The 24573-nt window shown below is 54.8% G+C and overlaps 2 protein-coding genes and 1 non-coding gene across 10 annotated transcripts; 2 read left to right on the top strand and 1 right to left on the bottom strand.

The window, feature by feature from the left end:
* Positions 1-277: 277 nt before the first annotated feature.
* RPS16 (ribosomal protein S16) lies at positions 278-3160 on the top strand. 2 transcript variants are annotated; one of them, XM_512651.7, is made up of 5 exons: positions 278-522; positions 662-763; positions 2606-2702; positions 2798-2845; positions 2949-3160. In XM_512651.7, exons 1-5 carry the CDS (start codon positions 475-477, stop codon positions 3092-3094), a joined length of 441 nt encoding a protein of 146 aa, XP_512651.1. In that variant the 5' UTR covers positions 278-474; the 3' UTR covers positions 3095-3160. The 2 variants fall into 2 exon arrangements, with proteins under 2 accessions (XP_512651.1, XP_009433846.1); XM_009435571.2 differs by having other exon boundaries at positions 364-522; positions 2606-2845.
* Positions 3161-10795: 7635 nt separating this feature from the next.
* On the bottom strand, positions 10796-23678 carry PLEKHG2 (pleckstrin homology and RhoGEF domain containing G2). Of its 7 annotated transcripts, none has more exons than XM_024351331.3 (19): positions 22821-23678; positions 22038-22168; positions 20976-21247; positions 20797-20897; positions 19928-19994; positions 19745-19791; positions 19342-19492; positions 18649-18786; positions 18236-18436; positions 17515-17607; positions 17338-17424; positions 15662-15695; positions 15469-15570; positions 15325-15372; positions 15208-15246; positions 15023-15039; positions 14034-14207; positions 12656-13577; positions 10796-12576 (listed from the first exon to the last, which is right to left on the bottom strand). In XM_024351331.3, the coding sequence occupies exons 2-19, from the start codon at positions 22144-22146 to the stop codon at positions 11015-11017; spliced, it is 4164 nt and encodes a 1387-aa protein (XP_024207099.1). In that variant the 5' UTR covers positions 22147-22168; positions 22821-23678; the 3' UTR covers positions 10796-11014. The 7 variants fall into 7 exon arrangements, with proteins under 7 accessions (XP_024207099.1, XP_024207102.1, XP_024207106.1 ...); XM_024351334.3 differs by having other exon boundaries at positions 20976-21244; XM_024351338.3 differs by having other exon boundaries at positions 20976-21067; positions 22821-23646.
* Positions 23679-23970: 292 nt separating this feature from the next.
* Positions 23971-24063, top strand: TRNAI-UAU (transfer RNA isoleucine (anticodon UAU)). Its single transcript is given in 2 exon segments — positions 23971-24008; positions 24028-24063. It is a non-coding gene; the product is annotated as a tRNA-Ile (tRNA).
* The last annotated feature ends 510 nt before the right edge of the window (positions 24064-24573 follow it).

Raw genomic sequence — 24573 nt, 5'->3', positions numbered from 1 at the left:
ATTCCAAAGAGAAGATTCTGATGCGGGGGATTCGGGGAGGAGGGAGTCCAGAGGGGAGAAAGATTACAGGTGGTGGGAGGGTGGGAACTGATTTAAAGAAAGGGCTAAGGGAGATTATTAAAGAGCCAGAATGCAAAGAAGAGCTGCGGCAGTCGACTACAGAAGACGCGAGGTACACTCCAGCAGCGTTCCCTTCAGTCCGCACACGACACTCCCAAGCCCCGCCCCTTCCGCCCACAGAGCCCGCCCCTTCCGCCTCACAGGGCCCGCCCGCTCTGAGCGCCTAAGGGCCTTCCCGCCGCTGACCAGACGCCCCGCCCGTTAGCCGCAACAGAAGCCGTAAAGCTCTCTCCCGTCGCGACGCAGTGCTCAAGGCGCCTGCGCAGACCCTGAAAAGCGGCCAGGGTGGCCCCTAGCTTTCCTTTTCCAGTTGCGGCGCCGCGCGGTGAGGTTGTCTAGTCCACGCTCGGAGCCATGCCGTCCAAGGGCCCGCTGCAGTCGGTGCAGGTCTTCGGACGCAAGGTGAGCCAGACGCCGGATCGGAAGGGGAGGGGAAGGAGAAGTCCAGGGTCTGGGAGAGGTCGGTGGGCAGGAATCTAGGGGGTAACATGGGAGCTGGAGCCGGAGCTCACGGGGCCCCTGTTTCTCATGTATCTTACAGAAGACAGCGACAGCTGTGGCGCACTGCAAACGCGGCAATGGTCTCATCAAGGTGAACGGGCGGCCCCTGGAGATGATTGAGCCGCGCACGCTACAGTACAAGGTGCTGGGATCCGGCACCGGCGTTGAGTGGATGGAGGACTCTTGGAGACAGAGATGTTGTAGCTCTTGAAAGCTGAGGGGGCTGGTATCAGCAACGGGATGTTTAGAAGTTGTGTTGGGTGTAGAACAGTGGGGTATTTGGCAATAGAGCTGGGCTTGGGGTTCAGAAGATGTAAATGCTGAGATGGGGGTGTTGAAGATTAAGGGGTTGCTTTGAAAAGTGGGATGTTAGGAAGCTCACCTAACTGGGGCGGGGGGACCAAAAGGGTGAAGGGACACCGGCTATTTTTTATTTTATTTATTTGTTTTGAGAGGGAGTCTCGCTGTATCGCCCAGGCTGGAGTGTAGTGGCGCGATCTCGGATCACTGCAACCTTCGCCTCCCGGGTTAAAGCGATTCTCCTGCCTCAGCCTCTTGAGTAGCTGAGATTACAGGCATGCACCACCACGCCCGGCTAATTTTTGTATTTTTAGTAGAGACGGGGTTTCACCATATTGGCCAGACTGGTCTCGAACTCATTACCTCAGGTGATCCACCAGCCTCGGCCTCCCAAAGTGCTGGGATTGCAGGCGTCAGCCACCGTGTGCGGCCGAATTTGGGTCTGTTTAAATGCTTGCTTGTAAAAGGGGTTCCTCTGTTCCCTTTTTGGGACTCTCAATTTCTTTGGCTCAGAATGGAAAGAAACCAGAGTCTGATTTCTGCCCCTTCTGAACTCTACTACTTTTAAAAGAAAGAATATCTACATTGCAGGGTCAGTTAAAAAAATTTTTTTTGAGTTATAAGGTTCTTATTTAAGAACAGTATCTTGCTGTCACCTACCCTGGAGTGCAGTAGCACAATCCTAATGAACTGCAGCCTTAAACTCCTGAGTTGGAGATCCTCCCACCTCAGCCTTTCGGTTGCCAAGACTACAGGCACATCACCACGCCTGGCTCATTTGAGAAATATTTTTTTGTAGACGTGGGGTCTCACTTTATTGCCCAGGCTGGTCCTTGGTCTCAAGTGATCCTTCTGCCTGGACTGGGATTACAGGTGTGATCACCATGCCTGGCCTAGAATTTAATAAAAATTCTGAGATTTCCTTTGTGTAGCAGATGTTGAATGTTACTGTTATTGGCTGTCACTGTATTTGAAGGATTTGTATGTGTACCCTCTGTTGAGTTTTGGGGACATAGCAGTGATCCAGATGACTTCAGGTCTTGCCTTCATGGACCTGCCAGCCTAGTTGGGGAGAAGGACTGGGCCCAATACCAGAAGCTGATCCAAAGTGGTCAGAACTGGGGAAGGAGACCTGTGAGCTGAAAGCAGGTAAAGGAAGTATCCAGACAGAGGCACTGGTAAAAGACCTGGAGCTGGGAAGGGTCTAGGGACCAGGGACAGGTTGTACTGTAATTCTGGAAACCTGTGAGGCTCAAAGAAAGGGCAGAGAGCTCAGGTGGGAAATAGAAAAGGCACCTGAACAGTCCAGGGATGGCTTTCGACTGCTTGAAACAGCCTTGGGAGTTTCAGAAGCTATTGGAATGCTTACTGTTCAGCCTTCTAAGAACCAGTCTTAGAGGTAGGGTGTCTGAGGTCCAGTGAGGGACACAAGTAGGAGGGAGCCCAGATCTTGTTCCCTTTACCTTGCCTATATTTCTTAACATCACTTCAGCAGTCTCACATCTGGCTTTTTTGACTTTCCTCTTCTCTGGGTCTGTAGAGGGGCTTGGAGTGACACCCTGACCCCCATCCACTAGTACTTGAAGGCCAGTGGTGGCAGAAGCCACAGAAACAAGAAGCCCAGTGAGATGGCTAAGCTGCCCAGCATGTAACTTAAATCCCTGTTCATTCCCCATTCCTTTAGCTGCTGGAGCCAGTTCTGCTTCTCGGCAAGGAGCGATTTGCTGGTGTAGACATCCGTGTCCGTGTAAAGGGTGGTGGTCACGTGGCCCAGATTTATGGTGAGTCCCAGGAACTGGGCGCATGGGGGAGGTGGCTCTGGGAGGGAGGCCTTCACAGCGCTCCTGTACCCTTAAATTGTGTGTCTTTCTCACAGCTATCCGTCAGTCCATCTCCAAAGCCCTGGTGGCCTATTACCAGAAATGTGAGTGAGCATGGGTCCTTCCCATGAGGTAGGTGGGTGTGTGGGGATCAAGTCAAGGACTCTGTGTGATTATCTAAATCCTCGTCCCTGCTCTTCTTGCCAGATGTGGATGAGGCTTCCAAGAAGGAGATCAAAGACATCCTCATCCAGTATGACCGGACCCTGCTGGTAGCTGATCCTCGTCGCTGCGAGTCCAAAAAGTTTGGAGGCCCTGGTGCCCGTGCTCGCTACCAGAAATCCTACCGATAAGCCCATCGTGACTCAAAATTCACTTGTATAATAAACAGTTTTTGAGGGATTTTAAAGTTTCAAGAACTGTGTGTGGCCTTATGTGTTGGTATTGGATGTTTAACCAGACAGAAATCAGTAAACATCCTGGACCTATTGCCAGTCTGGATTTTGACCCTCCCCAGAAGTGGTCGTGCTGGGCTTGGTTTGGGTGAGTGGAAGCAGAAGGCAGGGGGTCTCTGTCTCTACACCTCCAGTAGAGTCCAGTGTGCAGGCAAAGCTGAGATGGCAGTCGTTTGGGGCCATTAGTGGCTGCAGACCTTGGCGGATATATGGCTTATCCTTGTGGGTGTCTATTTTTTTCAATCCCAGCCTCCCAAATAGCTTGCATTACAGGTACCCACCACCACGCCATGCTAATTTTGTATTTTTAGTATCGATGGGTTTCACTGTGTTGGTCAGGCTGGTCTCAAACTCCTGACCTCAAGTGATCCGCCTTCCTGGGCCTCCCAAAGTGCTGGGATTACAGGCGAGAGCCACCACCCCCAGCTGAATTTTTGTTTTTGTAGAGACAGGTCTCACTATGTTGCTCAGGCGTGGTCTCCTGACCTCAGGCAATCCTCCTGCCTCAGCTTCCCAATGTGTCCAGGTTACAGGTGTGAGCTACCATGCCTAGCCAATAATCTTTAATACAAAGAAAACAAGGAGAGTCGGGCGCGGTGGCTCACGACTGTAATCCCATCACTCTGAGAGGCCAAGGCTGGTGGATTACAAGGTCAGGAGTTAAAGATCAGCCTGGCCAAGATGGTGAAACCTCATCTCTATTAAAAGTACAAAAATTAGGTATGGTGGCAGGCGCCTGTATCCAGCTACTTGGGAGGCTGAAGGAAAGAATTGCTTGAAGAGGCGCCTGCCACACCCAGCTAATTTTTTTTTTTTTTTTTTTTTTTTTTTAGTAGAGACAGGGTTTCAACATGTTGGCAAGGTTGGTCTTGAAATCCTGACCTCAAGTGATCACCCGACTCTGCCTTCTAAAGCGCTGGGTTATAGGCGTGAGCCACTGCACCCGGCCTAATTTTTGTATTTTTAGTAGAGATGGGGTTTCACCATGTTGGCAAGGCTGGTCTTGAACTCCTAACCTCAAGTGATCCTCCTGCCACAGCCTCCCAAAGTGCTGGGATTACAGGCATGAGCCACCATGCCGAGCCCAAAGTGGCATTTTGGACAGGTAACCGGGCTGTGGAAGACCCCAGGTTCTTTTTTTTTCTTTTTCTTTTTTTTTGAGACAGAGTTTTGCTCTTGTATCCCTGGCTGGAGTGCAATGGCGTGATCTCGGCTCACCGCAACCTCCGCCTCCCGGGTTCAAGCAATTCTGTCTCAGCCTCCCGAGAAGCTGGGATTACAGGCGCCTGCCACCTTGCCCAGCTAATTGTTCTATTTTTAGTAGAGACGGTTTCACCACGTTGGCCAGGCTGGTCTGGAACTCCTGACCTCAGGTAATCTACCCGCCATGGCCTCCCAAAGTGCTGGGATTACAAGCGTGAGCCGCCACACCTGCCCCCCTCCCTTTTTTTTTTTTGGAGACGGAGTCTTGCTCTGTCACCCAGGCTGGAGTGTAGCTGCACAATCTCAGCTCACTGCAACCTCCGCCTTCCGGGTTCAAGCAATTCTGCCTCAGCCTCCTGAGTAGCTGGGACTACAGGCAAGTGCCACCACACCTGACTGATTTTTGTATTTTTAGTAGAGACATGGGTTTCACTATGTTATACAGGCTGATCTTGAACTCCTGACCTCAGGTAGATCCCCCTGCCTTGGCCTCTCGAAGTGCTGGGATTAACAGGCGTGAGCCACGGCGCCCGACCTAGAGCCCAGGTTCTTGACTACTAGTTTAGGTTGTCACAGATCTGCTCAAGAGGCCCCATCTCTACCCTGTGGCCCCTCAACATGAGCTAAGGAGTCAGGGTGGCCGCTTGTGGGAAAAGCACAAGACGCTGTGGGACTCAAGCGGTGCCTGACAGCCTGGAGGAGTCAGGTGGACTCCTTGGGGGAGAGGACATGGGAACCAGGGTCTGCTGGCCGGTAGGAAGAGTAGCCAGGGAGACCATGTCTGTGATGAGTTGTTTTCGGGCGTCTATGGCCTCAACTTGCTCATTCACTTGAACACCTGTGCCGGGCCATGTGCTCGTCATGGGGCACTGAGTGACCACAGCCCTCTTCCCCCTCCCAAGGAGTCACAAATGACGCAAGGGTTGCTGCCGGTGCTGGAAGAGGAGTTGGGCTTCAAAGCACAGTGCATCCTCAGCGTTTTGTATAGGTGCTTGGAAACGGACTTAAGCAAAACAAGCAGATCCTGTAATAACAGTCCTTTAAACAAACTGGTTTCCTTATACGTCGTTTCGCTTAAGGTCACGGTTTCCCAGAACCTATTGATGACGTTAAGTGAGGACTTGGTTGAGTGGCTAATGACTCATAGGAAGCGAGTGAACTTCATTGTTTGGGGAGCGCAGAGATTTCTACTTCCTAGTTCCAGCCTCTGCAGCCAATAGGGAAGTCCCGCACCTAAATGCTCAGGGGGAATGTTTTACAACTTGAGATTTTCTGTCCACTTGCCCATTTTCTATGTATCTGCCCTAGTTAATACAGTAGCCAGTGCTCAGAAGCCATGTATGGCTACCAAGCGGGGCTGCACATATTAGAACACTTCCGTCATCAAGGAAGGTTATATGGGACAGCACTGACACAGGATACATAAAACGAGTCGGGGGCTGGGCCCAGTGGCTCACGCCTGTAATCTCAGCACTTTGGGAGGCCAAGGCAGGTGGATGGCTTGAGGTCAGGAGTTCGAGACCAGCCTTGCCAGCATGGCGAAACCCGGTCTCTACTAAAAATACAAAAAAAAAAAAAAAAAAAAAGGCTGGGCATGGTGGCGGGTGCCTGTCGTCCCAGCTGTTTGGGAGGCTGAGGCAGGAGAATGGCTTGAACCCGGGAGGCGGAGGTTGCAGTGAGCTGAGATTGCACCACTGTACTCTGGCCTGGACGACAGAGCGAGACTCCACCTCAAAAAAAAAAAAAAAAAAGCCAGGCGTGGTGGCTCATGTCTGTAATCGCAGCACTTTGGGAGGCCGAGGCGGGTGGATCACCTGAGGTCAGGAGTTGGAGACCAGCCTGACCAATATGGTGAAACCCTGTCTTTACTAATATGGTGAAACCCCGTCTTTACTAAAAATACAAAAATTATCTGGGTGTGGTGGCGTGTGCCTGTAGTCCCAGCTACTCAGGAGGCTGAGACAGGAAAATTGCTTGAACCCTGGAGGTAGAGGTTGCAGTGAGCTGAGACCTTGCCGCTGCACTCCAACCTGAGCCACAGAGCAAGGGTCCGTCTCAAAAAAAAAAAAAGGCCAGGCATGGTGGCTCATGCCTGTAATCCCAGCACTTTAGGATGCCGAGGTGGGTGGATCACGAGGTCTGGAGTTTTGAGACCAGCCTGGCCAACATGGTGAAACCCTGTTTCTACCAAAAATACAAAAAAATTAGCTGGGCATGGTGGCACTCGCCTGCAATCCCAGCTACTTGGGAGGCTGAGGCAGGAGAATCACTTGAACCCTAGAGGCAGAGGTTGCAGTGAGCCAAGATCGCACCACTGCACTCCAGCCTGGGCAACATAGAGAGACTCCGTCTCAAATAAATAAATAAATAAAATAAAAAGTAAAGGAGTGGGGGGCCGGGCGCAGCAACTCATTCTTGTAATCCCAGCGCTTTGGGAGGCAGAGGCAGGCAGATCACTTGAGGTTAGGAGTTCGAGACTAGCCTGGCCAACACAGTGAAACCCTGTCTCTACTAAAAGTACAAAATTAGCTGAGCATAGTGGCGCGTGCCTGTAGTCCCAGCTACTCTGGAGGCTGAGGCAGGAGAATCGCTTGAACCCAGGAGGTAGAGGTTGCAGTGAGCCGACATTGCGCCACTGCACTTCAGCTCTGGGCGACAGAGCAAGACTCCTCCTCAAAAAAAGAAAAAAAAAGAAAAAGTAAAGGAGTGGGGTTCATGGAGCATCAGGTAGGTGGTTGTTGGAGGTAGCCACATCCCTGTGAGGTTGGTGACACAGGATGAGAAAACTACCCTAGTGGCAAAATGTTTTGCAGCTCGCCAAGTTTTGCATCGCAGCCAGAGTTAACTCCGGTTAACTGGTTTAGCTGGCATTAACCTAAATGTCCCAGAGAGGACAGCGGGCACCATCCTTATCCTTTCGGAGCCTGATTTAGCTGTAGCTCTGAGGAGGACTGGGCTCAGAACCAAGGTAGGCCAGCAGGAAAGGTATTCCTGAGGAGGCGACGGAGCTGGGGCTGGGAAGCAGCAGTAGGAGTTGGGCGGGAGGGAGGAATGGAATTCACAGATGCTAGGAGGAGGGGTGGAGGCAAGCCTGGCGCCCATGGTTTTCCCAGGGGGTCCAGAGACCCCCTTATTGAGGCTCCTGGCTCTTTCCCAGAGGCACAGCTGGGACACATCTGGACTGGAAAGGGGCTTGCCTCTCCTTCCCATATCCAGGCCTTGGAGTAGACAGGCCCCTTCTCCCTCCCTGCCTCCTCGAATACCGGGAATTCCGACGCCGCTGGGAGCCTGGGCCAGGCTGAGAACTTTCCTTCAGCCGGGAATGTGCAGCTGGGGTGGAGGAGGGGAGCGTCGGCCGCGGTCCTGACCTTGGGGAGGCTCCAGTGGAGTGGATCACTCCAGGCTGAGGAGTTCACCTCCGTCGCCACGGGGCCCCCGGGACACAGCCTCGGCCCTGGTGTACAGTAGCCAGTCAATAAACGGTAAGTGAGCAGAAGCCAGCAGCTAATATTTATTGAGCCAGGCCCTGCGCTGGCAACTGTGCTCAGCTAATTATCAGAATCCCCTGAGATGTGCACAGTACCAGGCCACAAGCCTCATGCGGGCAAGGCAGTGTTCTCTCATGTATCCCCACTGGCAAGAACAGCACCTGGCACAGGATAGGCACATTTATTTATGTATTTCATTTTATTTTTTTGAGACAGAGTTTTGCTCATCTCCCAGGCTGGAGTCTAGTGGCACAATCTCGGTTCACTGCAACCTCCACCTCCCAGGTTCAAGTGATTCTCCTGCCTCAGCCTCCTGAGTAGCTAGGATTACCGGCACCCACGACCACGCCCAGCTAATTTTTTGTATTTTTAGTAAAGACGGGATTTCACCATGTTGGCCAGGCTGGTGTGGTCTCGAACTCCTCACCTCAAGTGATCCACCTGCCTTGGCCTCACAAAGTGTTGGGATTACAGGCGTGAGCCACCGCACCTGGCCAGGACAGGCAAATTTAATGGTAGACTTAAGCCAAGCTGTGTGGATTCGAGTCTCAGTGCTGCACCTTCCTAGCTGTGCGACTAGGCAAATCCCTTAGCCTCTCTGTGCCTGCCTCAGTTTCCTCACCTCTAGACTGAGGATTAAAAAACATGCTCACTTGCATATTAGGAATGTAATGAGGACACTGAACGAGCTTATATAAAGCAGCTGTAATGCTCATAGTATGTGCTTAGTACCCAGGAAATCTCAGCTTATTTGCTGTTAACTGATTGCTAAAAATTCAGATTCCTGGGCAGGGTATGGTAGCTCACGCCTGTAAACCCAACACTTTGGGAGGCCGAGGTGGGCGGATCACCTGAGGTCAGGAGTTCAAGACCACTATGGCGAAATCCCGTCTCTACTACAAAATACAAAAATTAGCTGGGCGTGGTCGTGGGCGCCTGCAATCCCAGCTAGAGGCAGGAGAATCACTTGAACCTGGGAGGCAGAGGTTGCCGTGAGCCAAGATCGCGCTATTGAACTCCAGCCTGGGCAACAAGAGCGAAACTCCGTCTAAAAAAAAAAAAAATTCGGATTCCCAGCCAGGAATGATGGCTCACGCCTGTAATGCCAGCACTTTGGGAGGCCGAGGCGGGAGGATCACGAGGTCAGGAGATCGAGACCATCCTGGCTAACATGGTGAAACCCCGTCTCTACTAAAAATACCAAAAAAATTAGCCGGGCGTGGTGGCGGGCACCTGTGGTCCCAGCTACTCGGGAGGCTGAGGCAGGAGAACGGCGTGAACCCGGGAAGCGGAGCTTGCAGTGAGCCAAGATCGTGCCACTGTACTCCAGCCTGGGCAACAGAGCGAGACTCTGTCTCAAAAACAAAACAACAACAACAACAACGAAAAATTAGCTGGGCATGGTGGTGCACGCCTATAATCCCAGCTATGTCGGGAAGCTGAGGCATGAGAATTGCTTGAACCCAGGAGGTGGAGGTTGCAATGAGCCAAGATTTTGCCACTGCACTGAAGCCTGGGTGACAGAGTGAGACTTTATCTAAAAAAAAAAAAAAAAAAAAAAAAAATCAGATTCCCAAGCTCCTCCTTCCCTGGGGATCCTGATTCAATAGGTTGGGACTAGATACTGGGGGATCTGTGATTTGAATGATGCTCCTAAGCAAGTCAGAGGTTCAAATATGTTTGAGAAGTGGAAGGATATGCTCCCTAAATCTTTCAATGATCCCAGGAGGGAAGTACTGTTGTCTTCATTTTGTAGATGAGAAAACCGGCTCAGAGGGAGGACCCACACCAAATAAGTAAAGATGGGACTTGAATTCACAGCCAGGACACCAGGGTGCTTCAGAGAATCCTAGGGGAGCTTACATAAGTAATGTGCTAAAGCACAAGAGGCTAAGTATTTGATGAAAGTAGCTAATATCATCACCAAAGAAACCGCTTAAATTGTGCCTCTCACTGGGCATACCACTGCTGGAACAAGGGGGCAGACAGAACCTAACATAAAAGCCTTTTGTCTCCACGACCTGAATTATTTTGCTGGGGGAGGGAGCATGTGGATGAATTGTAGAGGCTGCAAACTGCGGGGAGGAGTGAAGGATCTGAGGTATGTGAGTGGGCACAAGAACTGGGATATTCAAGAGGAACTGACGGGAAGGATGCCAAGGGAAATCAGACAGATGTGGGACAGACTTATCCCAGAGCCCCAAAATTGATCTCCCCTCTATCAGCATGGAATTGTCTCTGAAGTATCGTAGTACTAAGACCCCGAAGAGTCCAGTGAGGGAGGGATGGGGTATGTCGATGGATTGGGAGATGGCTGGGTGAATATGTATGGATGGCAAAATGAGTGGATGAATGGACACAGATGGAAATATGGAGGGAGAGACAGACTGATGAATGGAGTGCTGGATGGAGAAGATGGGTAAGTGGGAAGATGGATAAATGGAGGGATGGAATGCCAGATGGGGTTAGAATGATAAAGGGATGGGTGGGTGAATAAGGCAGACAGTTGGATAAGCAAGGCAGATACGTGAGATGATGGATTGGAAGATGGGTAGATGGAGCGGGAAAGCTAGATGGAGCAATAGCCAGATGGATAGGTGGAGAGATGGCAGGGTGGGTGAGATGAGCGGATGGTGGGAGACGTGAACTGTATAAATTGCCAAGGGAATGGATTTCTAGTGTCTACTTGAAGCAAAGCTTCTTAACTTGGCTTTCCTGGATGGGCATCAAGCAGTTCACACACCTGCTGAAATCACACGCCAAGTTATAGTGGGTCCATTTTCCAATAATTCTCAAAGGAGTCTGAGATTCCCCAAGCTTTCAGAACCGCTGATTTGTTCTGTGTCAGACCTTCCCATTCATTGTCTTGTCATCTCCCACAGCCTCCAGAATGGGAAAATACACATCATTGCATGAAAGAATCAGTATTAACAAAACATTAATGACATTCCCTTCCCCATCCCTGTGGATCAAGGCAAGAAGGGCCATTCGCCAATGCAGATACCAGGAGTTGGAAAGCCGCAGCAGTTTTGAGGCCTGCGTTCAGTGTCTGGACTTCCAGCTCAAGTTCTGAGGGTCTATGGCATCTGGCTGAAATCCTTGCTTCAGGGAAGCCTCATGTCCTGGCTCACATGTGGAAGGGGGCATCAGGAGCCCCCTGGGCCCTGCGAAGGCCCATAGATTCCTGTGTGGAGGCCAAGAGAGCAGGGTGGTTCAACCGGACCTGGGCCTTGGCTGGCCGCAGCCGCCCACCCCCGCCCACGTGGATGTTAACCGTCGTGGCATAGCTGAGCCGCCTGGCTGGGGGAGGTGGTGGCTGGGGCTGGGGGGGCGGCGAAGATGCCCGTGACGTGGGAGCAGAGGACCAGCAGCCCCGGGAGGCTGCGGGGGCCCCTCCCCCAGGCCCCTGCCGCCGAGCCAGGCTCTGGCTGATATATGAGGCTGCCAGGTATCTGGAGAGGGCAGCTGCACTGGGGCCCAGGAGCTGACGGCTGGAAGGTGGGGGACTATGAGGTGGCGTCAAGTCTGAAGACTCCAACCTGGCAACATGAGAGGCTAAGGAGCCTCCTGGTTTGGACAAAACCATGGTGGTCTGAACTGGGGTGGGTGAGAGGCCCTGAATGTCTAGAGAGCCTCCTCTCTCAGGTAAAGGTGTGGCAGCTGGAACATGGGCATCTATGAGGCTCTTCTGCTCCAACGAAGGTGTGAGTTTTTGGACCTGTGTATCTGTAAGGCTTGGCTCCGGAAGTGGAGGTGCAGCCGCTGGACCCTGGATGTCTGGGAGGCTTCCCTGCTTGGGTGAAGTTGGGAGGGCTTGGACCCAGATGTCTGTGAGGACTTGTGGCAGGGGCAAAGGTGTGGTAGCTGGAACCTGAGTGTCTGGGAGCTCCTGGGACAAAGACAGTGGGGCGTTGGCTGGGATCCTATGGTCCAGGTGGCTTCCATGTGCAGGCAAAGGTGAGGTACCTGGAATCTGAAGGTCTGGGAGGTGACAGGGCAAGGGCAGTAGGGTGTCGCCTGGGCCCTGGGGATCCAGGCTGCTTCCATGCCAAGACAAAGGCTGGATGGGTTGACTGCAGACAGGGTCTGGGCCCTGAACATCCCTGGAACCTCCTTGCTTTGTCAGTGGGATATTGGTTGGGCTCTCGCTGTCTAGGTGACCTTCTTGCTTGGGCACAGGGGTGGTGACTGAAACTGTGAAATCAGAACAAATCTCCTTGGGCAAAGCTGGAGTGGTGGGAACGTGGATGTCCGCACAGTGTCCCTGCTCAGGACAAAAGGCGGTGGATGGAGCTGGTATAACCACGTGACTTCTATGCTCAGGCAAAGGAGTGGTGGCTGGAACTTGGATTTCTGGGTGGCCTTGATCAGAGAAAGTTGTAAGAGCCGGCACCTGGAGGTGCAGGGGGCCTTCTTGCTTGGGCAAAGGTGTGGCGGCTGGAGCCTGGACGTGCCGGGAACCTCCTTGCTCAGGCAAAAGGGTAGCAGCTGAAACGTGGATGCCCGGATGGTCTTGCTTAGGCAAATTTGAAACATGTAGACCCTGGCCATCCCGGCTGCCTCCCTGCTTCGACAAAGGTATGGCAGCTTGAACCCAGGCAGCAGGACCCAGGGGGACAGACTCCTGGGCACATGTCAGTGGGAAGGCCAGCTCACATACCAGCACGTGTCCAAAGGCAGGCAGGAGCCCTGAATGTGAAAAGAGGATCGAGTCAGGACCACTACTCCAGCGGGGACCACCTCTGCCAACCATGTACCCGGACCTCACCTGGCTCTGCCTGCTCCTGGGGCAGACAGGGGGATGGCTGGGGTTGGGCTAGAACCCGAGGCCGGCGGCGCGGGGCATTGGCTGATGCCCGAGTCTCCGCCCGCTGCATCTGCTGGATCCGCTCGCTGTAAAGCCGGGCCAGCTCTCGCACTCGGGACGCCGTCCTTTCTGAACTCGGGGCTCCTGCCTTCCCGCTCCCGCTGTCTCCACCCAGATCCGAATCCTCCAGGATCAGCAGTGGCTCTGGGAAGCCTGGCCGGGCCAGCTGTCCCTGTTCCAATGCCTGCCAGGCGCTCCGGATTTCTGAGCAAGAGCGGAATGCCAGCTCATCTGGGAATCCCTGATGTTGGGTGACATCCTGGGGCTGGAAGTCTGTGAATGATACCCCTTCTTCATCCTCCTCTGGCCCTGCCTTGCCTCCTGAAGGCGGCTCTCCCAGTTTCCCAGGATTGCTTCCAGAAAACAGTTCTCTCCTGGTGGCTGGAGCCTCAGCTGGTTCCTGCAGAGGCCCTTGGAGCCAGGAGTCACAGGAGAGGGTGGGAGTGCTAGAAAGACTGGGGGTGTTGGGGACACTAGGTATGGCTGGAAGGCAGGGCATCTCAAAAACATCGGAAATGTCAGAGAGACTAGGAAGGCGAGAACCTTCGGGAATTTCACAGCGGCTGGGAATTTCAGGAAGGTTGGGCACGTCAGGAATTTTGGTAAGGCAGGGAATGCTGGGCATTTCAGCTGCAATGGAACTTTCGAGCCCTTCCAGGACGTGGAGTGGGGAAGGCCCCCGTTCATCCATCTCCAGCCCTTCCTCTTCCTCCTCCTCCTCTTCTGAAGAGTCCCGGCTGGGCAGGGCTTGGAATGTGAGGGTTTCGCTGTCGCCAGGCACCTGGGAGTCTCCGGGGAACTTGGGAATGTCATGGGTGGACGGCTATAGTGGGCACAGGAGAACAAGCCAAACATATCAGCATGGTAGCTGGGTGTGGTGGCTCATGCCTGTAATCCCAGCACTTTGGGAGGCTGAAGTGGGCGGATCACTTCAGGTTAGGAGTTTGAGACCAGCCTGGCCAACATGGTGAAACCCTGTCTCTACTAAAAATACAAAAAAAAAAAAAAAAAAAAAAAAAAAAATTAGCCGGGTGTGTTGGCGGGTGCCTGTAGTCCCAGCTACTCAGGAGGCTGAGGCAGGAGAATCGCTTGAACCTGGGAGGCAGAGCTTGCAGTGAGCTGAGATGGCACCACTGCACTCCAGCCTGGGCAACAGAGCAAGACTCCATCTCAAATGAAAAAAAAATAAAGGTATCAGCATGGGCTGGCCTATCTGGTCCCTGGTCTGTGTGCCCACACCCAGAGGCCCAAGGACACCATGATGGGACAGCCAGCTCACCCCTGGATCTCGAAGGCCTCGCTGATTCAGCAGTTCCAGGATTTCTTCAGTGATTGAGGTCCCAGAGGGGTCCAGTGTTGGAGGTCCAGCATCCTCCAGGTCCTCAGGGGGTGCAGAGCCTGAAACTGGTGGCTGAGATTCTGGAGGGCAGAGTTCCCCTTCGCTGCCAGCGTGCTGTGAGGAGGGAAAGCAATGGAAGGCAAGAGCCAAGACTCCTCCCTCACATAGAGGACCCCAAGTCCCAATCCCCTTCTTTTGCGTTTGTTTGTTTTGAGATGGAGTCTCGCTCTGTCGCCCAGCCTGCAGTGCAATGGCGCCATCTCTGCTCACTGCAATCTCCGCCTCCTGGGTTCAAGTGATTCTCCTGCCTCAGCCTCCTGAGTAGCTGGGATTACAGGCGCCTGCCACAATGTCCAGCTAATTTTTGTATTTTTAGTAGAGTCGGGGTTTCTCCTTGTTGGCCAGCCTGGTCTCAAATTCCTGATCTCAGATGATCCACCTACCTCGGCCTCCCAAAGTGCTGGGATTACAGGTGAGCCACCGTGCCTGGCTCAATTTTTAAATTTTTTTATTTTTCTCTTAAAATTTTTATATATTTATTTGAGACAGGGTCTCACTGTTACCCATGCTGGAGTGCAGTGGCGTGTCCCAGCTCATTTTGCAACCTCTGCCTCCCAGGCTCAAGCAATCCTCCCACCTCAGTCTCCTGAGTAGCTGGGACTATGGGCATGCACTAGTGTGCCTGGCTAATTTTTTTGTACTTTTTGTAGAGATGAGGTTTTGCCATGTTGCCCAGACTGGTCTCAAACTCCTGGGCTCAAGCAATCCTCCTGCCTTGACCTCCCAAAATATTGAGATTACAGGCATGAGCTACTCTGTCTGGCCCCAATCCCCCTCTCATTCAGACCCAGGATTTTGGAACTCAAGCTCCCTTCTCCATCAGACCCAGAAGTTAAGGTGCCCAGACCCTATCTCGAGATATCTCTTACCTTGAATCCAGGCTTAGCTAAGGATGGAGAGATGAGAGAGAGAAAAGCATTAGTGAGATGTAAGGGAAAAAGAGTGATCCCCCATAACTGATGAGCTGAAGCAACCACCCCTCCCCAACCCACTCCAGACATCCCGCCGGGCGACAGACAGGGATGGACCAGGCTGAACCGGGGCAGTCACTGACCGTTCTGTGGGAACATGACATAAGGGTCCTTCACCGGCTCTGCGGGGAGGACATAGTGATGTCAGGAGTCCAGCTCCCACCCCGATGCCTGGATCACCCTTAGGGGTGAGTGCTCACCAGACTGCCTGCGGCCTCGGCGAATCACAGAGGGCCCAGGAGATGGAGCTGTGGGAGGGAGGGCCAGAGCCCTGTGTGAGCCCAGCTCCCGGGTCCTAGGGAAGTGGGGCTGAGGGCCGGGACTCAGGGATCCACTGCCTTTACCTGTGTTCCTTCGCCCAGGGGTAAAACTTCTAGCATCTCGAGGTCGAGGAGACCCAAGTGGGGGTGTCAGGGGCTCTAGGACAGGCTTACTTTTGGGGGCACCTGTGGGGAGAGTTTTGGGGCTAAAAGCCACCTTTTTCTTGGAAGTAATTCGTCTACTTCCACACCCTCCCAGCCCAAGGCCCCAACTCACAATGCAGGCTGTTTTCAAGGAGAACTTGCTTTGCCTGAAAGACAGGAGGATGAGGGCTGAGGTGGGTCGATCTTGGAGTACCACAGGGAGGATGCTTTAAGCACCGTAGTCATGCCCATTAATGGGTGCTGTTTTTGTTTTTAGATCTTGCTCTATACGCCAGGTTGGAGTACAGTGGTGCAATCATAGCTCACTCCAGCCTCTACTTCTGGGATCAAGCGATCTTCCCACCTCACCCTCCTGAGTAGCTGGGATTTCATATGTGCACCATCACATCCAGCTAATTTTTTTTTTTTTTGAGACGGAGATTTTGCTCTTGTTGCCGAGGTTGGAGTGCAAAGGTGCGATTTCGGCTCACTGCACCCTCTGCCTCCTGGGTTCAAGCGATTCTCCTGCCTCAGCCTCTTGAGTTGCTGGGATTACAGGTGCCCGCTACCACACCCGGTAATTTTTGTGTTTTTAGTAGAGACGGGGTTTCACCATGTTGACCAGGCTGGTCTCGAACTCCTAACCTCAGGTGATCCACCCGCCTTGGCCTCCCGAAGTGCTGGGATTACAGGCGTGAACCACCACGTCCAGCCCAGCTATTTTATTTTTATTTTTTTGAGACGGAGTTTCGCTCTTCTTGCCCAGGCTGGAGTGCAATGGCATGATCTCGGCTCACCGCAACTTCCGCCTCCCAGGTACAAGTGATTCTCCTGCCTCAGCCTCCCTAGTAGCTGGGATTACAGGCATGCGCCACCATGCCCAGCTAATTTCTTTTTTTTTTTTTTTTTGAGACAGAGGCTCACTCTGTTGCCCAGTCTGGAGAGCGCAGTGACGCAACCTAGGCTCACTGCAAGCTCTGCCTCCTGGGTTCACGCCATTCTCCTGCCTCAGCCTCCCGAGTAGCTGGGACTACAGGCACCTGCCACCACGCCTGGCTAATTTTTTGTATTTTTGGTAGAGACGGGGTTTCACCATGTTAGCCAGGATGGTCTCGATCTCCTGACCTCGTGATCTGCCCGCCTCGGCCTCCCAAAGTGCTGGGATTACAGGCATGAGCCACCGCGCCCGGCCTAATTTTGTATTTTTTAGTAGAGATGGGGTTTCTCCATGTCGGTCAGGCTGCTCTTGAACTCCTGACCTCAGGTGATCCGCCCACCTTGGTCTCCCAAAGTGTTGGGATTACAGGTGTGAGCCACCATGCCTGGCCAGCCCCAGCTAATTAAAAAATGTTTTTTAGAGACAGGGTCTCACTATGTTGCCCAAGCTGGTATCGAACTCCTGGGCTTAAATGATCCTCCCACATCACCCCCTCGAAGTGCTGGGATTATAGGCATGAGCCACCACAGCCAGCTGATGGGTGCTTCTATTGGTCAAGCCCATGACGTGGCTGGTGACCATTAATCATCACCACAACCCTAGGATGAAGGCGCTTTCATTCCTCTAGGATGAAGGTGCTATCATTCCTCTAGGTGAGGAAGTTAAGGCTCAGAGAGGTTAAGTTACTTGCCCAAGGTCACAAAGCAGGGACATGGTAGAGCTAAGATTCAAACCCAAGTAGCGGAATTCTGCACTTTTAGCAATCACATTATAACAGACTGCTGTGGCATTGGGCAGGGGCGTCTCTTAGTACTATTGGGGGAGGGTGTCTCCAGCACTCAGAGGGCCCCCGGCTGCGGCAGGAGCTGTACCTTGGCAGGGATGGAGGCAGGGTGGTTCTCAAAGAAGAGGCGCTGGAGACAGTGAATCCACAGCCTCTTCTCTTCTTGGTTCTTGGCCTAGGAGTGGGTTGGAGTAGAGTCAGGGGGCCAGGTGTGAGGTCTCGAGGCTGGGGGATCCCTGCCAGCCTGATCCCACTACATGCTCACCTGGAGCAGGTGTCTGTGCTTGGGAATGGTCAGATCAGACACCTTGAACCCTAGAGGGTCTCGGGGACTCTCGCTCACGCTCAGGTTGCAGCACTGGAAGGAAAGAGAGGGGCAGCAAGCTCAGAGTCCTTGGGCTCAGTGATGCCCCTTGTACGGAGACACCCTTGGAGGTGTATCTGGGTCCTCCTCCCTAGGAAGATGCATCCCATAAGGCTGTATGGTGGGTTTCCTCTCCCTTTTTTTTTTTTGAGACAGAGTCTTGCTCTGTCACCCAGGCTGGAGTGCAGTGGCACGATCTTGGCTTATTGCAACCTCCGCCTCCTGGGTTCAAGTAATTCTCCTGCCTCAGCCTCCCCAGTAGCTGGGATTACAGGCACTCGCCACCACGTCCAGCTAATTTTTGTATTTTTAGTAGAGACGGGGTTTCACCACGTTGGCTAGGCTGGTCTCGAACTCCTGACCTCAAGTGATCCGCCCGCCTTGACCTCCCAAAGTGCTCGGATTACAGGAATGAGCCACCACGCCCAGCCTTCTCCCTTTTTTTCTTAAGTGGGGCAGCTCTCATTCTATACACTAGAAAGAAAGCTTCCCTTGGCCTCCATTCTCTAACTCAAGAAAATGTGGCAGGGTCCCCTGGCCCACACTGTTGGGCACACAGATACAGGTATATGGGATATACTTTGTAGGTAGTATTCTAGCCCCACCCCATCCCCAAACTCACGAAGATGTGGCCTTTGTAGGTGTACTCCAGCCCCCTGCGCTTGGCCACCAGCAGCATCCGAGAGAACAGGAAGAGCAGCCGCTCACCCCCTCGTAGCCGGGGGCCACCCCCTCCGCCTCCTCGGAACGCGCCCTCCAACACCAGCTCCCCAAAAGCACTGAGCTCTGGTCCGGTCCAGCCACCCAGCCGCCGCTGCACTTCCTGCCGGGACCCCGCCAGGTGCGCCGGGGCGCAGAGACAAGCATGGGTAGGTGGCACACACATACACACCAAAACAGGGGGTTAGCAACAGGGCCATGCTGTCCCAGCCAACCCTCCAAGGCTACTTCTGAGGCACTGATTTCCCCCCACCCGCCCCAAGGCCCCCTCGCTCACTCCCTCATCCAGCAAGCCCCAGCCCACCCTGGGGCCACCTGGAGGCGCGCTGCATGCTCCTGCTTGCGCTTCATGTCGTTGATGTACCAGGCAACTGCTGTCATGGACACAATAGCTTCCTCCACCATCTCGCGGCCCCCAGTGCCTGGGCCCTCCGCCCAGTGCTTCCCTAGTTCCTGTCAGGCAGCCACCAGGCACGCAGGGATGGGGAGAGAAACAGAGAAGGAGAAAGAGAATGAGAATAACAGGAGATGGAGAAATATAAAGATAGGAGCAGAGGTCAGGCGCAGTGGCTCATGTCTGTAATCCCAGCACTTTGGGAGGCTGAGGTGTGCAAATCACCTGAGGCCAGGAGTTCGAGACTAGCCCGGCCAACATAGTGAAACCCCGTCCCTATTAAAAATACAAAAATTAGCTGGGCATGGTGGTGTGCGCCTGTAATCCTAGCTACTCAGGAGGCTGAGCCAGGAGAATCACTTGAACCCAGGAGGTGGAGGTTGCAGTGAGCCAAGATCGCACCACTGTACTCCAGCCTCGTCGACAAGAGTGAAACTCCACCTCAAAGGGAAAAAAAAAAGCTAGGGCTGTGTGCGGTGGCTCACGCCTGTAATCCCAGCACTTTGGGAGGCCTCGCCCAACTCGTGGGGGGTCCAATCCTCCAGATGAACCAACAGGTGGTCAAGGGACAGGACCTCCCCCTCCCCAGCCTGGCTCCAGGGGCCCCAGCTGACCTGCAGCAGCAGATGGTACTTGAGGATGCGCTGGACAGGTTTCAGCAGGAAGCTCTGCAGGGGCAGCGAGTGGCAAAGCTGGGCCTGGCGCTCCTGCAGCCACAGGGCTGCTGGCGGAGACAACGACAGCTCCCGGAGCAGGGCCAGGGAGCTGGGGGCACAGCACAGGTCAGTGGGGATTGTCAGTTCCAGTGGGCGGGGTCAAGAGGGGTTAGGGAGGGGCCAGGGTTTGGGAAGGGTCAGGGTCTGACAGGGGGTGGGGCAGTGAGGGAGAGGTCAGTTACTGTCACAGCCTGGCAGGGGTCGGTGCTGGATGGGTCGGGGGTAGAGGGAGGGTGACGGGTGACTGGCACATCAGCTTGTGGGCACGGCCTGAGGCCCGGCAGGGGCTCCTGCCCCTCACCTCGGGTAGTTCATGCAGTACAATGTGTAGATGTCAAAATCCTCGCTCTGTGGGTGACATGGGAGTCAGGGAGACCCCAGGTCCTGGCTTCCCACGACCCCCCTTCCAGCCTAGCCCAAGCCTGCTCTCCCCCATCTACAAAGGCCCCATCCAGGACCGAGAGCCCCCCACCCCTCCACTCACCCTCTGCACGAAGCACTCGGCAATACCCCCGGCACTGCTGCTGTTCTCCAAGTCCTCCAGGAGCTCGCTACAGGGGAGAGGGGAGGGTGAGGAACCGCCTGCCTCCACAAACCCCTCCATGGGAGGCCTCCAGGAGGCTGAGGCCCCAATGGTCTGCTGGGGCTGGGGGCTTGCTGACTGCCAGCATCTCCTAAGGGGATGTCATGTCCGGAGGAAGGGTCCTCTGAGGGCTACACGGGGCATGGTAACCTGCTTAGACTTTGTCCCTGGACAGCTTCTCATTCCTCAGCTTGAACTTGTGCAACTGCTGGCATGAGCCTAGGGGTGTCATGTCATGACCCAAAGAGCTAGGATGATCTTAAGTTCCTGCTGTAATCCCAAGACCTCGTCAAGGTACTTGGAAATGTCATGATCCTTGGACCCCAGAGTCCTCCTTACCACAGTGACCAACCATCCTGGTTTGTCCGGGACTGAGCAGTTTCCTAGGACGAGGGCTTTCAGTGCTAAAACTGGAAAAGTCCCAGGCAAATCAGGCTTAGGGGGTCACTTGCATGCTCACGCTGTCTCGGCCTTCAGGCCCCATGATTCTTGGATTCATCGTGAGCCCAGACCTGAGACAGCCCCAAGGACTCGTCCTGATGCCGGGACCCTGTCCCAGTGTTTGGGCTTCATCCAGGTCCTCTGACTCCCATCCCCTATGCCCCTCCCTCACTCTGGGTCCTCAGTCCCAGTCGTGATCCCTGATCCTTGCCCAATGTCACAACCCCACGTACCAGCCTGGGCAAGACACTATGAAGCTCCGAGGTTTGGATTAGGAAATAGACCCTCCAACCAATCAATGCCCCCTGCCTGTCCCCCCTGCCCCTGACCTGCTGAACTCGTAGATGTCCTCAATGTTGGCAAACAGCGTGCCCACCTGCTCCACGCTCAGCCCCAGGACCCCGCCGTCCAGCAGAGGGCCCAGGTAGTCCTGTTGGGATGACTGGGGTTATGGGGGCCAAGGGGCTGACCTGGGTACCCACTGCCCTCGGGTGTCTGCCCGCCTTACCTCCACGATGCTGCGGAGGTCCCTGACATAGGCCCGTTCTGTCTCCACGATCTCCCGGGCCACACGCTCCAGCCTTGAGGGTCTGGCTGAACCTGGGATCCCCACCGGAGAGAGATGTAGGCGGATGGGGGGCCCTGGAAGGGGCTCTGGCCTGGAGGCTGAGCAGGCTGGAGTGGGCCCAGGGGCTGGATCCCCCTCAGAGCCCACTGTGCTCAGGGATGTGGAGCTCCCAGAACCTCGGGGGGAGGCCATGGTGGGGGCTGCAGGAGCTGCTGGGGTGTGGAACAGGAGGTCAGAGAAATCTCCCCATGCACGGACTTCCACAGCCTTTCATGCGTTCAGCCCACACCCTCACCCACACCTGTCCAACAGCTTTCCCACAGGCTCCTTCCTCCTCTCCCCACTGCCCTGTCTTGGTCCAGTCCCATCCTCTCCCATCAGGGTCCTCTCTGGACTTCTGGCCTCCATTTCTCTAATCCACCTCCATGAATCAGCTAGGTAGACATTTATTAATTTGTCTATCTGACTGTATTACTCCTGTGAGTGTAACCCCTTCATGCCCCTGGGGATAAAGTCCAAACTCCTCAGATCCACAGGGCACTGGGCAATGTGGCCAACACAGATCCCTCTAGCCAGTTCTCTTCCCACGGCCACCCCTCTTCTTACACTCTGGATGCCAGTGACACTCAACTTCTTTCAGTCACTTACATGCAGCCTTTTCTCACCGCTGGGCCTTTGCACATGCTGTTCCTTGCATGTAGAATACTCTTCCTTGTCTTTGCGCAACTCCTTCCCCCTAATCTTCCACTTCCCAGTTGAGATGTTCCCACCTCCAGGAAACTTCCCCTGACCTTCTGAGCTCAGAGGATCCACGATCACAGCCCTGACCACTCTGCCCAGCGCTGCCCCCTCTGGCCTGTCATTGCCTGGGGATGGGCCCGCCTTCCCCACCAGACTCGGAGCTTTGTGCGAGTTGGCCTGGGGTTGTCTCCATCACCCTGCCTTGACAGCATTGCCAAGGAATAAAAGCCCCACAGGCTCCGCCCCTGCCTCTAGGCTCACCTGTCCGAGTCTCACACACGGTGCCACAGTCACACACTTCACCTCTTCGGCCACACCCGAGGCTTGGGCTAGGTTTGGAGAGGCTCAGTCCTTGGGCTCCCTCAGGCATGGCTGAGCGGCCCAGCAGAGTCCTGCAGAAAGAGCCCCTTCTTGGATATCAGGACCCCATGGGCCTCTCCGCCGCCCAGACTCACAGATGGGGGCTGGGAATTAGGAGCGTGGTGTAAATCCAGGGAGGGGCCCCTGGGAGTAACTAATGGGGGAGGCACAAAGTGACAGAAAGAAGGGGACAAGGAGAGAGAACCTGGCGAAAAAGATGGAAAGGCTGAGACAAAGAAGAGTGAGCGGAGCAGGAGGCGCAGAAGCTGCGAGTCCCGTTTTTCTGGGGCCGGAGGCTTAGGGATCCTGGGAACGTTTGGGCTCCGGCTGGAGCGGAGGGCGAGGGGCAGGGCTGGGAAAAGCCGTGGGCGGGAGGCCGCGGGGTCCCAGGGGAGGGCGGAGGCTGGGGGACCGGATGCCAGGGTCCTGCAGACGGCTCCCTCCCCCGCCGAGGGCTGCGCGCTGGGGCGCTGGCCCCGAGCCCTCGCACCCCCTCCAGCCGGTCTCTCCGAACCCCGATCGCCGTCCCCACAGCCACAGCCTCCCCAGCGCCTTCCCACACTCCTCCAGCCCCCAACTCCCGCCGGCGCCTCGGCTCGCCCCCCGCCGGCACGCCCCCTCATTGTTCAGCAGTGGCGCCGCCCCCTCCCCCAGTCCGCCTGGGCCCCTCGCCTCCCCCCTCACCTCCCGGGGAGCCTCCAGCCCCGGCTCGAGGCAGCCCGGCTCCTGCGCGACCCCGACGCGGTCCCCAGGGAGGTGCGGAGCCCAGACTCAGGGGCGTGAACTTCGGGCTCTCAGGCTCCAGGAATAGAATCTGGGGTCTCTCGGAGACTGGGGTCCCGCAGTCGGAATTTCTCAGTGTTCTACGTGGGGGATGCTAGGAGCCTCGACTCTGGAGTCTCAGATGGCGGCGCTGGGGACCCACATTCCTAAGTCTTCTAGGTAGGGCCGTGGGGTGGGGGATGGATTTCTGAGTTCCCCTAATTCTACGGGCAGGAATGAAACTCCCTCCAGGTGGGAGCACAGGGGGGTCCCAAAGTCCTGGGTCCCCTTGAAGCGATGGCCGCTGCAGCCCGAAACTGGTTGGGGCGCTTAGAAGTCCGGATCTCAAGTTCCTCCAACGCGGGGTCTTGGGATCGGAGCCCTGGAGGGAGTCTGCGGTCCTGGATCCTGAGTTCTTGAAACGGGGATACGGGGCGCTCGGCCTCCAGGGTCCCGCGGGGTGACGTCCGGGCTCCCGGCTGCTCCAGGAGGGGGCGCTGCGCACCTGGATGGCTCAAGTCCTCCAGCCTGGGCGCCGGGGTCTGGACCTCGGGGTCTCTCGGGATGCGGTGCAGAAATTCCGGACGCCCGGGTCCGAGCCTCTGGACCCCTCGGGCTCCCGGCTGGGTGTCACGGGGCTCGTGTGACGGCGGCGGCGCCACATCTGGGGCGGGAGAGTCCGATCCCAGCTGTGAGGCGGGGGGCGGTCGCCCGGGGCTTCCCCTCCCCCGCTGTCGCCGGGGCTCACATCCTGTTCCCGCCTGCGGGGGGGGAGGGGCTGCCTTCCGGCCGACCCGCCAGCGAAGGGTTAAGACCCCACCCCTTGTTTTGAATATTCATGAGGAGGCGTGTCCTTCTGGTAGGCGACACCCCTACATTCCAAACGCCTCGCGGACTTTTCCCTTTTACAGCAAGGGCCGCGAGGCGTGAGAATCCGGAACTGGCAATGCCTGTCTCCTATTGGTCAATGCAAAATTTTTAATTTGCATATATAACACAAGGCGGGACCCTCCGGTGAGGTCACGTGGCTATGAACCACTGAAGAATTCCCCGGCGCAGGGGTGCGGCCGGAGCTCCAGTGGCGCAATCGGTTAGCGCGCGGTACTTATATGACAGTGCGAGCGGAGCAATGCCGAGGTTGTGAGTTCGATCCTCACCTGGAGCACTTTTTTTCCCCATCAGTTTTTATAAACTTATACATCTAATAAACCAACCAAAACATCTACATCACTTAGATGAATGAACGTTTCTATCTTTTGAATTATTGGGCTCAAAAGACTCCTAGGGCTTTGGCGACGGTCCTTTGGGTGTTCTGTATTGTAGGAAGGTGCCGTTTCCGTCCCAGCCACCAGGTGGGGGTATCGTCTCTTATTAGATGCTCTGGGCATGGAATTGTGTGCAAATAGTTTGACTTCTGTAGAGATGTGGGTCCTCGGCAAACTGTATATGACTCTGCCTCCTCCGTATTTCTGTCTTTTTAATGCCTCCTTTACAGATGAACATAGCTATCTGTCTTGGAGTTTTCGACCTCTGTTGAAAAGGAAAACTATGTTTTCGAGTCGACTTGTTTTTTCAATAAATATTGAACATTCACTATGCCTGGCTTCCTTTAGCTGTGTGTAATACAGCAGTGAACAAGTAGTTCCTGCCCCTGAGGACGCGACATTCTAGTGGG

The sequence above is a fragment of the Pan troglodytes genome, chromosome 20 (genome assembly GCF_028858775.2).
Source record: "Pan troglodytes isolate AG18354 chromosome 20, NHGRI_mPanTro3-v2.0_pri, whole genome shotgun sequence".
Taxonomy (NCBI): domain Eukaryota; kingdom Metazoa; phylum Chordata; class Mammalia; order Primates; family Hominidae; genus Pan; species Pan troglodytes.
The sequence above is the reverse complement of the archived record's forward strand: the minus strand, read 5'-3'. Positions and strand labels throughout refer to the sequence as shown.